Raw genomic sequence first — 14,151 nt, 5'->3', positions numbered from 1 at the left:
TTGAGGTTTGCTGTGAGTCCTTGTACGCATTGTTATCAATGTTGTCGTTAGAGAATAAAGATAGTGACTCTATTGTCGTGGCAAGCCGAGGTTATAAAGTCCAAAGGAGCTTATCCAGGAGATAAAAATCTTGAAGGAATGATCAAAACAACTGAAACACCACTCAAGCCTCGAGAGACTCGAGAATCAAGTAGTAAACCAAGTTGGAGTGATGTGATGAAGAAAGCAAAGGAGGATAACGTTTAAGCGAGCAAAATTGGATCGACGAGTTTGAGGGAATGCCAGGATAGAAAAAAAGTTGGCAAGAACAAGGCAGTGATTTGTACAGAAGACCGAACAGAAGTTTCTGACGCGACTGATGGTATTCGCAAAGGCAGAGATGGGATATAACGAGAATGATAGTCTTTTTCGAGTTGTGTGATTGATTTCCAGACTCGTAGTCCCAAGGCCGGTTCCACACGACACGACAGCAGCCAATGACAGGGCTGGCGACCAACAGCGGGAACTAGCCGAGTCTAAGCTAGTGGCTTTCCCCAGCTTTGGACCTGGCGACATTCGAGGAACAATCAAGCCCCCAGCACTTGTCCACTTACAATACAAACAACCATGTCCAAGAAATTGACCGACGAGGAGCTGCTTGCTCAGTTCGAGGATATCCCTTCGGCTGACAGCACCGCTCCCGCGTCAGCCAAGGCCCCCTCTGGTACTGTCGACGATGACGATCCGCTAGCTGAGCTCAGCGCCCTGGCAGCTGCCCGCCCTGTTTCCCGCCCAGAGACCCCTCGTCTATCCACTGGCACCACCTCTACAGCCTCGGGCACCAAATCCAAACCTGAACACACCCCTCAAAGCTCCGGCCCGCCGAGCGGACGCACTAGCGAAGACCGATCCAAGGCACGCAAGAGTACCGAAAGCGCTCGCAGCTACCATCAAAGTCAAACGCCTAATGGTCAGCCCGAACAGAAACAAGAGACTCAGCAAGAACAAAAGGCACAAAGCAGCGGTGGTGGCTGGGGCTTTGGCGGATGGGGAGCCAGTGTCTTCAGTGCCGCCAGTGCTGCTGTCAAGCAAGCAGAAGCTGCCGTCAAGGAGGTGCGCGGCAACCCTGAAGTCCTCAAGTATGCTGAACAGCTGCGTCATAATGTCAATGTCGAGAGCTTGAAGGCATATGGAGGCAACGTGCGCAACATGGCTCTGCCCACCTTCACCTCTCTACTTGAGACAATCGCTCCTCCCATTGCACAGCACGAGCGCCTGATTATCCACAATACACACGATTTGCAAGCATACCCCTCTCTCGACCCCATCATCTACGAGGTCTTCTCGCGCGTCATGCAACAAGTTGAAGGCGGCGACTTGCTTGTCATCCAACGAGGTTCAGAATCCCGCCAACGTGGCCGCAGCTCTTCTGAAGTCGCCTACCGCGGAAACATACTCGGAACAGGAAGTGGTGCATGGACCGATGGTCCTTGGTGGCGCGAACAAGCTACACAACGCAGTTTGGGTGCAGTCAAAGGCCTGACCGAAGGTACCAAGCTGTGTCGCGCCAACGCTGAAGCCTACGCAAACGACTTCTTCTCCTCGCGCGGTGGTATCGAAGAGGTCGCAAAACAAGCTACACAGACCCTCTCAGAGTCCAACCCTGTCCGCAGCTCGGACATCTTCCTCGCCATTCAACCCATCACACAGTCGGCTGCCAAAGAACTCTTCGCAGCTGGCCCCAAGGCCGACGAGCCTAAGAGCGACGTCGTCGAGCCTGACGCTGACGAGGAGACCACCCTCTTCGCCATCTACCTTCACGATCCCATCCACTCTCTGTCTTTCTCTTCGCTATCGCAATCCTTCCCAGCACAATGGGCCCAATGGCTCGACGCTTCGTCACCCAACCCCGAAGACCCCGACACTCTTCCCGACAGCATTCGCGAGATAGTCGAATCTGGCGGGATTGATCCTCGTGAATGGGTCTCAGAATGGATCCAGGACACCCTGCATCTCGCCATCGGCGTTGTGGCTCAAAGATATGTAGCAAAGAGAATGGGAGTTGGCGAGGGTGGTATTGGCAAGGGCAAGGCCAGACAAAGAGCAGAAGAAACGGACGCTGCTGGTGAGGCCGCTAGAGCTATCTAGAGTTTCTTGATGATTTTCCTATCGTTCTCCTACATGAATGGCGTTTGGGAGGAAGGTACGATTGGTACTAGGCAGCATATTTTGATTAATGACCATCTCTATACTTTCACTTGATCTCTCCCGTCGACGTAGGCATCTGAATCATCATCACAACATTGACGGGGGCAGAGTGATGCATTCTTCCAAGATGTCTTTCAATTCATAGCTCTATCGCGAGACTGGTATAATCTTCCAAAAAGGTGTCCTCCCAAACTGTGCTGTCTTCCAAAAAGCAACAACACATTTACTGAGGAGGCAGAACCTCGAAGGTGTTGGCAACCTCCTTCTCCCACGAGAAGCGGTCCTTGCCGTAGATCTCAGCAGCAGGGCCAAAGTTCTTGCGACCCTCGGAGAGAAGACCTGTGCGCAGGATGATCTTGTCGTCGCCAAGAGCGGTCTGGTGGTGGTAGACGTGGGTCTGGTTGTCATCTCTGTCAGCAAAAGTGTTAAGATGAGTGAGCGGAGAGCATAAGCTTACAGTGCAGTTGGGGCAGTAGTAGCAGTGGACGGGGTTGCCAGAGTCACCCTTGTAGGTGTAGTTCTTGAGGCTGTCGCCGCCCTTTGTGATCTTCAAGGAGTCCTTGGGGACGATCTGGTTCAGGGTGTAGGCACCGCCGGAGAGAATCTTGCAGGTGTTGCAGTGGCAAAGAATGTGAGACGAGGTGTCCTTGTCGAGGGAGGCGGTCCACTCAGTGGCACCACAGTGGCAGGCTCCGTTGTAGGTAGACATTTTGATGTGTGTAGGGTGTGTGGTTGAGTGAAGTGGTATGGATTGGTTCACAAGTGATAAAGGAGAAAGAAGGAGAAACGAAGTGACAGGGACGTGGAGCTAACAGTCAATTAATACCCGAAGGCTTCAAAATGGCTATTTGAGCTTGACATCAGAGCTATGGCGGTCTTCTGGAGTTCATTCGGTCTTTTGCCTTTTTGCTTTCCCCTCCTTTTACGAACACATGGACGAATGACTATGTGCGCTCGGCATTGCCGTATGTATCAGCTTACTGTAATAACTTGTATACCTCAGTCTAGACTTTCTTAACAGTAGAATGGCTCCCATCTGTAAGCATAGAGCTGGCTGTTGTCTCGTAGGATGTGGAACGAATTCCAAATCACAAGAGGAGTTCATTGGTCGGAGCTGTCATTGAGCGGGGTGAGCAATCGGCATGACGTACCTCATTTGGCCAGAGCTCCTTGAACCATGGAGACGCGCTCCGCTGAGAGGAAGCGGTCAAAGATCATCAAAGAAGAAAGATGGAAGTTTCCACACGTACAATTCTGTCAAAGTTCTTGCGGCTCCATTGACCTTCGTCACGCGAAGTTGAGCGTGCCTGCGATACATTGAGGACTACAGCATGACAATGAAGCCTCGAGCTTTGGCATCGTATCAGCGTTGGCCGTTGCAAGCCCATATCATTTGGAATCAGGAATCCTGGCATGCAGATGCTCAGATGCCTGCCATGCCCTGAAATGCATATCCTCAACCCTCAGTTCACGGACGTGTATGGATGCAGTAGTTTCTGTGCTTGACACGAGCTTGTTTGGATTCATGACTTCGTAAGTTTCATACTCTTTCTGTTACTAGCCTTTCTCGCTCTCTACCTATGCCTTTGAGGGATCGCTCGAGACTGTCGATTCGACAAGCTTAGCATCCATCTTCTTGCGCTGCTCCTGGAGCTTGCCCATGAAACCATCGTCGGCAGTCTTGTTACCCTCGTGGTCCCACTCCTCAATGTGCTCTTCGATTTTTCCTTGACCGTTAAGCTTGAAGGTCAACTTGCTGTTGACAGTCTTCTCGGTACCCTCCTTCTTGAACGGAATCGGCGACTTGAAAACATAGTGTTGTGTCAAGTTTAGTTGCAACTCAGAAGGTGTTGATGAAGCGAGAACTGCGACCTCTGGAAAACATGTTAGCGAATATCGTTTCCTTCCTTCATTTCTCGACAACCAACCTTTGGTATCGCTACGAGCAAAGATCTTAGGCATTCCATTGAATTGCGACATGATGCTCTCCTTGCCCTTAGCAATACTGACGGGGTCATGGAAGATGGCAGTCTCAGCATAATGAGAATAACTCTGCTCATTTGGATCCAATTGGTACAGCTTCAGGATGTCTGTGATGAACTTTTGTTCTTCGAAGGTGGCCTCCCTTGTGGCATGGGTGCCTTGCGAAGATTGCGTGAAAGACATGTTCGTTTGTGTAATATGTGATCTGGTTTGTTGTGTCAAGAGTCAAAATCTGAGCCTCCTCTAAAGCATTCAAGTATCGTCTGCTTTGTTGGCAGGAATCTCCAGCAGACGTCATGGATCGAGGAGGATCGACATGGAGGCGGCTCCTGGAGAAGCCTTCTAGACGTCAGTGGACCCCTGCTACAAGACCCTCTCGCTGTTCACTGTCATTATTGTGCAGCTTCCAGCTTGCAACACACAAGGTCGTGTGTGGCATGGTACCACCGTGTACAGTGTTGCTCAACATGCTTCTGTTGATTTTCATCAGCGGGATCCGCGTCAATGAGATCGGGGCCAAGGTCCACCCATCACAATGAAAATCTACCACCTTGCACGATGCATAGAAATTGACTCGCACATTCCCTGCGACCAATGTTACACAAAGCTAAGTATCCCTTGCGGTTCTATTCTGTCTGCATGTAGCCATCACCCGCAGCTCTAAAATACCCTTGGAAGTCCATGTCCTTTCATTTTCCTTCTCTGGCTCAATCTCAAGCTGTCGCTTTCTATGACAATCTGCTCAGGATAGGAACCATCGCGAAAATAGAAAGCGACTTTACAGTGCGCTCGAGCAATGTCGCCGCAAAGGCATCTGCTTCTGTAAATACTGCGAGCGCAGCACATTACCGTTGTACGAAGATGCACGCATCCAGCTGCTGGAAGACTGTTGCAAAGATACTCGACTCGCAGAAAGTTCTTCCACAATGCTTTTCAATCCTCTAAACAGTCAACAACCCTTTCGTTTTATGGATCTACCTATCGAACTTAGTCTTCGCATCTGCGAAATGGTCTTCAAACCCAGTAAATACCAAGAGTGATCCCCAAGACATGGCTTCCGATATGATCGAGCCTGGTATAGTTTCCACCAACCGACGAATCCGCAAAGAAGCCACTTCGATTTTCTATAGCACAAGCTGCTTCCGCTTTGAACTCCCAGAATTTTACAACAAGCGCAAATCCATCGATTTTCTGGAGGGCGAGGATCGTTTGTGGTTGACACATGTTGAGAAATTCAAGAAAATGAGACGTGTGCGGCAAATCTGTTTCCGGCTGTGCGATAACGTGGATATGCATGATGTGTGCATCGATGTGTCTTCGCGACATCACACAATTATGCAAGATAGAGAGACGGACAATCGGATTCAACAGCGTTGTCGATGTGATACGCTAATTCGTTGATCAATCGAAGCAGAAATTGGTTGGCGAAGTTCAATGGTGTATAATGTATTACAATGGAAAGGTTAGCAATTTTACATCATGGTTCCTCTTTCTTTTTCCGATCCTTCTCTTTTCTTTTTGGAATCGTCCTTAGCTCAGGGACTTTGCTTGGCTTGCTCGTCAGGATATCAAGCAGTGCCATAAGTCTGATGACCATGCTCTCTCATCGTGTTATTCACATCAGCACCAGGCATCAACACTTCCCTCGCCTCCTCAGCCTCTTCCTCCAATCCCTCACGCTCGATGGACCTAGACTGATACCACACATAACCGACCAACACCACACCAACTGCAAAAGCCGTAGAAAGCAAGATAATGTTAACAGGGATAGGGTTGTTGTGGAAAGCATGATGGGTAAGAGCATCCAGTCCTTGAGCCGAGAAGTTGAACAGACCAGCAAGACAGATGATCAGACCGTAGACCTTGCCGAAAGTGGCGAAACCGAAGACCTTGGCTGAGTAATCTGACACAGCTGTGTAGTACAGAGGACGGTAGATGACAAAGAGGATAATGTTGGCGTATGCGGAAGCAGTGTTGGGGATGACACCAAGAACACCGATTGTAGTTGCGATGGTGACCAGCAGAGTCAGAGTGAAGACCGTGCTTGTGTGGTCGAGAACGAGGCCAATGAAAGGCACAGCAACGACACCGCCGAGTGGGAGTGCGATATCGAAGAAAGAATTGATGTTCTCAGCCTTTTCGGGGCCGACAAGGTAAGAATATTGGGTACGAATAGTGGCGACAAAGTAGTTGATTCTGGTCATCTGAATGATGGTGAATAGCGCGATGAGGATGAACCAGGGTGTCATGATTTGCTTGAATGCAGGCTTGCCGTGAAGAACGCCCCAGACGCCGCTTGTTGCCTCGACTTTCTGCTGTTGCGCCTGTTGTTCTTCCGCGCCCTTGGTACCTAGCAATTCTGTGATCTCGCTGACCACAGACTCACGACGTTCCTGACGAAGAAGAGCACGTTCCTCGTTGGTGATGTCTTGGTCTGAGTCAGAGTCGACTAATGGTTCTTCGGCCTGCTGAACCAGTTCTCCAACGGTCTTGTAGCTGTTTGAAGGCATAAGGAAGATTTGAGCAACGAGAATCAGGGCGGGTACAGCAAGGTAGATCAAGAAGAAGCGCTTAGTGTTGAAAGCGCCATCGGTGGCCTGGAAGATGAGACGGTAAACAAGGAAGACAGCCGAGCTAGTGTCGAAGGCGCCTGTCAAAAGTGCAAGGATAGTGCCCGAGTACTTAGGGAAGGTGTTCGAGAGCTGGAAGCTCGAGATGAAGATGAAAGGACCACCAAGAGCGAGGAAAAAGTAACCAGGAATCCAGAGATCGACGCTCTCGCGAGCATCCCATGCAAAGGCCAGAAGGGCAGAACCGATGGCAAGAAGGAAGCAGCCAATGATACCAGCGACTCTGGGACCATATCGATCCAGGATAGTTCCAACAGGCAAAGCGCAGACATTAGTACTGACAGCGGCGACGGTGAACATCAAGTTCAGTCTCAATTCTTGCTCGTAGCATACCCATACACCTTCCTCAATCTCTTTTGGCGTGCATCGATCAGCATAAACACCCTGCTCAATCAGAACAGGCTTGATTGCAGCATATCCGAAAACCACACCAGCAGCAAACAAGCAATACACACAAGCAACAGCAACTTGGGCTATTCTCTTGATCTTGCTGACTTCAAAAGCAGCAACGGGTTCCTCATGCGCAACATTCGGTGTCCAGCTGCCTACAGGATTAAAGCTCAACTTGCGGCGCTCAGAACCAGTAGGTGAAGAAGCTCTGGCTCCCAGATCATTTGGCGTCGTAGAATTCCAGTGATCCCGCAGTGTCTCCATACTGCTTCTTCGCTCGAATAACGACATCGTTCCGTCGTTTGGTGCAACTCGGGATTTTTATATATCGGCGGCTGGATAGTTATGGGCTGACGTAATTTCTCTCACAGAATAGGTGTTTCCCCGCAGAGGATGAGGGCACGCGATCAGATTGCCAATGTTTGACGAGTCAGTCCAATATAGGCGTGTAGGATGACGGAGGGATGACCATGAGACAGAGAGAATGAAGGGTTGGAATTGTTCGCAAAAAGCTGACCGAGGCAACTACATGTTTATGAGAGTTGGTTGGAAGGAAATTTTTTCGGCAAGCTGAACTGCATGCTTACCCACAGTTGTGGTTCTACAAATGGATAGGACACGATAAGAAGCGGCTTTCCAGAATGCATGTTCGTTTCGTCCAATCACGGCTTTCGGATCACGCCGACGAAAGACTGTTTGACTCGATGAAAACTCGTGGGGCTTTCGAAAGTGTGGGGCCATTTGCTCTTTGCAATCAAGAGTCAATACTATTCGTGATTTCTATTAGGAGTCGTCTTGAAGTTGTGCCTATCTTTTCTGATGTCCCTCCGTATTAACCCGTCGCAATGCGGAAACAATGGAAACGACTGTATGCGAGAACCGCTCTATGCCTAAGGAAAGGACGAAGGAGGACAAAAATGCAAAACAAAAGAGAAAAAATCACATCTCCGCGCGATTCGCCCATCTCCGATACCACAATTCATGCCGTCGCAGCAAATTTTTTCAAGGAGAAATTGAACGAGGGTCTGGCCCTTCGTTCAGCTTTTTCATTGGCAGTCGCATCTCCGGTCAGGTCAACGTCAAACTGTTCAAGCAGCTTCGATCTTCTTGGGAAGCAAACCAGCTCTCTTGCTTTTGAACCACAAAGTCGGCAGCAAGATACATGAGCATGAGAACAGAATGCTATAGATCAATGTCAGCTAACCAGCCATAACATGAAGCACATGCACAAGACCCACCAAAGCGCAATGCACAATCCCCAGATTGCCTTGGTTTCAAGACAGTTGACTCTGGTTGAGCCAGCCCAGACATACAAGCCGATACTGCCGCCCTGTTTGACGTTCTGCACGAGACTTTGCAACCAGGACGCAGCGCCTGCTGCATCAACCTTGGCATCCGCATTGGCGATAGCGAAACAATTAAGCAGACTGAGTGGCTTGCCGAGAGTAACCGAAACGACGATGAAAGCAAGAAGGAGAAGACCATCAATGGCAGTCATTATGAACAAGCCTAGATTTGCTTGGGCCATGTAGAATGGAATGCTGATGAGAGTGTACAGCGTGGCGATACAAGTCTACCATCCTCATCAGTATGAATTAGGATTTTACAGCATGGTAAGGATCACTTACAACACTCAACGTTCCAACGATCTCTTTGGGAGGCTCAAGACCAACACCGTTGATGGCAGCTACGAAGTTTGCCGTCAACCCGACAATACCAACCATTGCGACCAGACTCAATCCTCTGACACAGAGGAAGGTCTCGCTAAGAGGAAGAGCACCGTAGCTTGGGACAGGCATAGTTTCGGTTTTGGTAGTTGCTGATGAATGAATGGGCAGATGAAAATGCAGAAGGCCGGCCTGCGGTAAACACTCAAAGCGAGTGGGATCAAGCGATGCAGAAAGATCGAGAAAGATGCGAGAAAGATGCGAGAAAGAGCAGAATTTAATATGCTAAACAAGAAGAAAAAGCAGGAAGAGAAGAAATGCTGTGTTTGTTGGATTTTCTGAGACTGAGAACAAAGAAAGGCACTGAAGCAAAGGTCTTAAGTATTGGCTTCTCAGCTACACAGCCTACCTCAACATACAAAGCTCAGACAACCAATCCATGTTTCTTGCTATTCTGGCTCACCTCGTTGAGAAGGTGGAACACGCTGTCTCTCTTCAGTTGACGCTGCCTCGTCCAATGGAACACAGTCTTGGCACGGCGCGTAAATATAGCGATACCCGTTTTGCTTGCGTCGACTGGACAAAGTCTTTGAAGACGATCTGTATGACTGCATTCCCTGTTTCTTGCATACTGAATTGATCTGCTGCAGATTGTGGCGGAGGTTAGTTGCTGTCGGAGAGACGTCTGCAAGCAGATCCCGCCGAGGCGCTGGGCGGATGTTTGAGGGATGTTCAGTTAGCAGTGTACTATCAGATGACTGACCAATAGAAGATCATGAACCTGTCCAAGTCTGAAAATAGGTAATACTCCGCAAAAGCTTCGATACCTCATGAGACCAGAACAAACAAGTCAATGCAAAGTCCACTGGAAGGAGCGGGTGGAAGGAGCGAAGAGGGGATGAGAGCGACGAAATGCATTGTGGAAGTCATATCATGCCGGAATGTAAAAAACAAGATGGAGAAGAACACAGCTAGCCACGAAAAGCCAGCAAGTAGCAAATGAATTAAGCAACGACCCAATTGACCTCCCTCGCATACCCATCAACGCCATCACCATCCCAAGCAACACCGCATTTGAAATCAGTCTTCGCGCGCTTTTCAGATATGACCCGCACGCCAGGATTAGCGTGTACAATCAATTTTCGGACTAGCGACGAGCAGAACCGCCCGTCTACTATCATTGTCAATAACCAGCAGAGCTGCTCACAGGTCCGTAAGTTGTCATCGGCCAGAGACCATCCCCAATCAAGGGCAAAGGATTACTGCCGTCTCCGACAGGCATGACGCTGCTGGGATCCACACCAGGAGGCTTCTGGCCCAATGCCAACAGTGCGTTTGCATTCTGAACGTCGAAGCCAGGGTAACCTGTTCCCATGATACCGAGCATATCATGAGTGAAATGGCGCCAAGCAGCGGGACCCATCATCATTTGTTGAGGTTGTTGCTGAGGCGTAATTGCTGCTGCGGTGGTTGCGGTCGTGGTAGGAGAAGCGTAACTGTTGTTCGGTGACGGTGAGGTGAATGCTTGGAAGAGATTTTGTGTCGTTTGATCGTGAGAAGCCATCTGTTGCGAAACGTTTTGATTGTGGGCGTGATTAGCTTGGTGCAAAGCATGGCCAGCATTATGAGCGGCGAGTTGGGCAGTGAGGTCGGACTTGATATCATCGCCATTGGTGTACGCATTGTTGTCGACAAAGGCAGGATATGCTGGTGCCGATCCTCCTGAAGGATCAGGGTATGCGAATCCGTTGTTTTGATAAGGCTGTTGAGCTTGCAGACCGTTCTCGTCTGGGCCAAGGTAGGATGCGCCGGCAGTAGTATCCGTAGGAGGAGCGCCATTGGGATCGGCAGGAACATATGCTGGAGCATAGCCTGCAGGAGCATTGTAGCCATTGACACCATCTTGTTGGCCGTCAACGAGCGCGGGCGAAGAGTGAGCAATGTTGGCTGAAGCGACAGCAGCACTTGCAGTCTTTGCTGCAAGGTGACGGTGGATGTTATCAATGGAAGCGTTGACAATGTGACGGACGGCATTCTGGAGTTTGTTACCGCTACCCATCAAATGGCCAATGTCACCAATGATGCTCAACCACTGCTCCATGGTGTCTTTGAGGGCGTTGAGATCAGTCGACGTGATGTGGTCCTTACGCTGGTTGTAAGCGAAAAGAGTGACAAACATGGCAGAAAGCCAGACAGTGGCGTTGAGCCAAGTAGTGTCGAGGGCTCTCAAGGCACGCATGCTCTGTGCGATATGCAGTAGCTTGGCGCTGGCATCTAGACAGACGTCCAAGTTCTTGTTGTTGACATCGGTGTTCTGAGTACGACAAACGGCAGGGTGATGAACGAGCAGGTTCAGCTCTTGAGCACCAAACTGCAGGTAGAGCGAACAGGCTCTGTCGTCTTGAGCAGTCTCAGGACCACCAGAGAGCTCGATGGGGATGCTCTTCAAGAAGTAATCAAGATCACGCTCGAGTTTCTGAATGGTGAGCTCATAGGAGTGAGGAGGAGCGCGAACCGAGTAAATCGAAGTCTGGACCTGGATGACGAGTAGGACCCATTTGAAGTTGTGACATGCGACACGATACGAGCACTTGTGCCATTCGTCGATGCAGCTTGCCTCGCTACCAGTGTTGTCATCGAGAGCCTTGGGAAATTCAACATCAAAGTCTTCCAGACGCATAGCCAATGGGCGACCGAGCTTATTGCTGATAGATGTGTGGATGACCAGAACACTCCAGAAGACACGCTTGCGCATTTCGATTTCATGTTCGCTGAACTCAGGGCTGGATTTGCCCCAGGCGCTGACAGATCTGTGAAGACCCATTTCTGCACAGAGGTTCAGCGTAAGAGTAGACATGAACCAGGCAGCTCCAGGCTTGGTGAAGTTTCTCAGGTGCAGACAGATCAAAGCAATAGCCTGGATGTTAGGCAGGGTACGCTTGGCCATCAGATCGGGAAGGAAGCTGGCAGCATAACGGTAGTGGTCAGCCCATTGAGTTGGGCGGCTGTTTCTGACCGAAGACTGGAACAACATCATGGCGATGATCATGTGTAGCTGCACAGTCTCACTAATATCTGGCTGATACACTTCATCTGAGTTGAGGCGGTCGACCATTTCCAGGACGTCGGGCTTGTGGACGATAGGCGCATGGCAGTTGACCGAGATGAAATACCACTCGCAGAGGGCTTTGCATTCACGGTACGAAGGGAACGATGGTGGGGGCGGACGTTCTTGAGACGACTTGAAAGCGATGCTGAGGAAGTTCTCGTATGATGTGGGTGAGAAAGCTTCGTCATTGTCATTGGTAACAAAGTCGACAAGGTCCAGCTCCATACCGAACAGGGCGACGGAGGTGCCCTTGATAGGGGACAGCCATTCGTTCGCGCCAGAGATTCCAAGGTAGTTGTCGCCAAGGGAGCTGTTGCGATAGTCGGGCAGGGCAGAAGCGCGGACACGAGACTTTGAGGGGTCGAGATGGGTATCGGCACCAAGGACAGTTGAAAGGTCGAACATCTGTTGAGGCCAGGCGTAGGCAGGCTGGCCACCACTACCGACAAAGCCCATAGGCATGATGGGTGCAGGACGAGGGTCGATTCCAGACTCGATCAATTGTTGGCGCAAGTCGTTGATGTGTTGCTTCAAAGCCATATTTTCCCCTTCAATGTGCTCGGTATGGCCTCTGGAGGTGGCGCGACCAGTGATGCGATCGGTCGTCTTGCATTCAAGGTTGTTGGCGATGCATGGTGAGCATCCACCTGGTCGAGCATCACATCGGATCTTTCTGACCTGCATGCACTGTCAGTAACTCGACGACAGGACCGTGGTCTTGATGGTGATGGAGTCTCACCTTGCATCGGTCGCAGGCCTGACCAGTTCTCGACGTCGTCGTCAACTTCTTCCTGACGGAGCGTGAGAAATCGCCATTCTCCGACTTGGGAAGCTTGGCCGGCGTGCCATCAGCGCTGCCTTCAGAAGCGCGTTTGCTGCTCATGCCTCACTCAAGACGGTATTCGCCGTGAGCAAGAAGGACGCGGTACAAGCCGTGAAGAGGAAAAGCTGAGCCTGTCGAAACTTATCAACAATAAGAACTCGAGCAATTCAAGTCGTGCAATGTCCGGGAAAATGATGGTTGCAATGGCGGTGCGATCCTGCGTGCTTGTATAACGATGGTATCGCCTCCCGAAGATGACATGAATTTTCTCTCTACCAACTTCATTATCCAAGAGCGCCAACATGCCGATTCCGCACGTGACTAGCACGGACCACTTTCCTCCATCGCTCTTTCCTTCTACAACCAACCATCACTGCACAGTCAGATAGCAAACGCACCTTCCAATACCATCTAAATGTCTACTCTCGAGACTATTGCTCTTCCTCACTTGCCGCAGCACCACCTCTGCGTTGGGCTGTTCAAGGATGTGAAGAATGCTGCTTTCCTCCGCCAGCAACTTCTGGCTGGCAACGCCGACTTTGAATATGCTTTTCTTGATGCTTCTGTTGTATGTCGCTCTTTCTTCAACATATAGGCTCTTTCTGATTTTGGTAGGTTATCTCTCGTATGCAATTCCTCGCTGCTTCCTTCAGAGGCATCAACGACTACGCAAGCAACCGCATGAAGAGTCACAACGTTCATTCTGAAATTGTCTTTTCTTTCTCACCCAACAACAATGTAAGTGTATTCTTCTACAGAGTCAGTGTTTGTAAGCTAAATTTGTTAGATTGCTGAGTCGTTCCGCCGCTTTGGTATCTCCGATACAACTCAGAATGTTCTGGCGATCAAGGTTCTATCTCCAGAAATGACAGCTGAGTCTGTCAGCCAACATCTCCTGCAGAATATTGAAGGCGAGCCAGTAGATGTATCGGATGCCAATTTCGCAGAAGTGGCTGATCAAGCACGCCTCCGCAAGATCTACAAGCTCAATGTTCAAACCAAGAAGAACGCTGCCACTGTTTCTAAGGCATCTGAGTTCAAGGAGCTCGAGACATCCATCCTCGGAGTCATGGCTCTCAAGGGTTCATGAGCATCCTTCCCTATCCTCTCAAATCAACATCATCTGTCAGCACTGACTAGCCGGGCTTGGCCGCTCTCCAAGCTGTGTGTCTGACTTAGATTGCGGTTCTCATAAGGAACTCTGATTCTGGTCAGTGGGGGCTTACATGAACTGATGGTCTTCACCCCAAGTTCGCAGACAGTTCAAGTCGAGCTTCTGCGACGATGCTCGCCACCTATGCGGTCGCATCGTCGGCATGACTCTACCCGGGATCTTGAACTGCAAGCTGGCCACGATCAGAT

At 50.1% G+C, this 14,151-nt stretch overlaps 7 protein-coding genes across 7 annotated transcripts; 2 read left to right on the top strand and 5 right to left on the bottom strand.

Moving 5' to 3' along the window:
* Positions 1 to 606: 606 nt before the first annotated feature.
* Positions 607 to 2,127, top strand: M437DRAFT_81680 (uncharacterized protein; the record flags this gene model as incomplete). Its single annotated transcript, XM_041027598.1, has 1 exon — positions 607 to 2,127. One exon carries the CDS (start codon positions 607 to 609, stop codon positions 2,125 to 2,127), a length of 1,521 nt encoding a protein of 506 aa, XP_040882854.1.
* Positions 2,128 to 2,410: 283 nt separating this feature from the next.
* On the bottom strand, positions 2,411 to 2,896 carry M437DRAFT_81679 (uncharacterized protein; the record flags this gene model as incomplete). Its single annotated transcript, XM_041027597.1, has 2 exons — positions 2,411 to 2,584; positions 2,645 to 2,896. 2 exons carry the CDS (start codon positions 2,894 to 2,896, stop codon positions 2,411 to 2,413), a joined length of 426 nt encoding a protein of 141 aa, XP_040882853.1.
* Positions 2,897 to 3,765: 869 nt separating this feature from the next.
* M437DRAFT_40564 (uncharacterized protein) lies at positions 3,766 to 4,353 on the bottom strand (the record flags this gene model as incomplete). The annotated part of the gene is made up of 2 exons (XM_041020213.1): positions 3,766 to 4,061; positions 4,116 to 4,353. 2 exons carry the CDS (start codon positions 4,351 to 4,353, stop codon positions 3,766 to 3,768), a joined length of 534 nt encoding a protein of 177 aa, XP_040882852.1.
* Positions 4,354 to 5,738: 1,385 nt separating this feature from the next.
* On the bottom strand, positions 5,739 to 7,481 carry M437DRAFT_41580 (MFS general substrate transporter; the record flags this gene model as incomplete). The annotated part of the gene is made up of 1 exon (XM_041020404.1): positions 5,739 to 7,481. The coding sequence occupies one exon, from the start codon at positions 7,479 to 7,481 to the stop codon at positions 5,739 to 5,741; it is 1,743 nt and encodes a 580-aa protein (XP_040882851.1).
* Positions 7,482 to 8,278: 797 nt separating this feature from the next.
* Positions 8,279 to 8,989, bottom strand: M437DRAFT_41684 (uncharacterized protein; the record flags this gene model as incomplete). Its single annotated transcript, XM_041020417.1, has 3 exons — positions 8,279 to 8,372; positions 8,429 to 8,763; positions 8,819 to 8,989. The coding sequence occupies 3 exons, from the start codon at positions 8,987 to 8,989 to the stop codon at positions 8,279 to 8,281; spliced, it is 600 nt and encodes a 199-aa protein (XP_040882850.1).
* A 1,939-nt stretch (positions 8,990 to 10,928) lies between these two features.
* On the bottom strand, positions 10,929 to 12,849 carry M437DRAFT_41048 (uncharacterized protein; the record flags this gene model as incomplete). Its single annotated transcript, XM_041020304.1, has 2 exons — positions 10,929 to 12,644; positions 12,706 to 12,849. Coding segments are annotated over 2 exons (1,860 nt in total), but the record flags the coding sequence as incomplete, so codon positions are not given.
* A 355-nt stretch (positions 12,850 to 13,204) lies between these two features.
* Positions 13,205 to 13,879, top strand: M437DRAFT_41137 (CGI-121-domain-containing protein; the record flags this gene model as incomplete). The annotated part of the gene is made up of 3 exons (XM_041020327.1): positions 13,205 to 13,357; positions 13,405 to 13,527; positions 13,577 to 13,879. 3 exons carry the CDS (start codon positions 13,205 to 13,207, stop codon positions 13,877 to 13,879), a joined length of 579 nt encoding a protein of 192 aa, XP_040882848.1.
* Positions 13,880 to 14,151: the final 272 nt, after the last annotated feature.

Source organism: Aureobasidium melanogenum (genome assembly GCF_000721775.1).
Source record: "Aureobasidium melanogenum CBS 110374 unplaced genomic scaffold scaffold_3, whole genome shotgun sequence".
NCBI classification, from domain to species: Eukaryota; Fungi; Ascomycota; class Dothideomycetes; order Dothideales; family Saccotheciaceae; genus Aureobasidium; species Aureobasidium melanogenum.
Note: the sequence above shows the minus strand (reverse complement) of the source record. Positions and strands in the feature narration are given on the sequence as shown.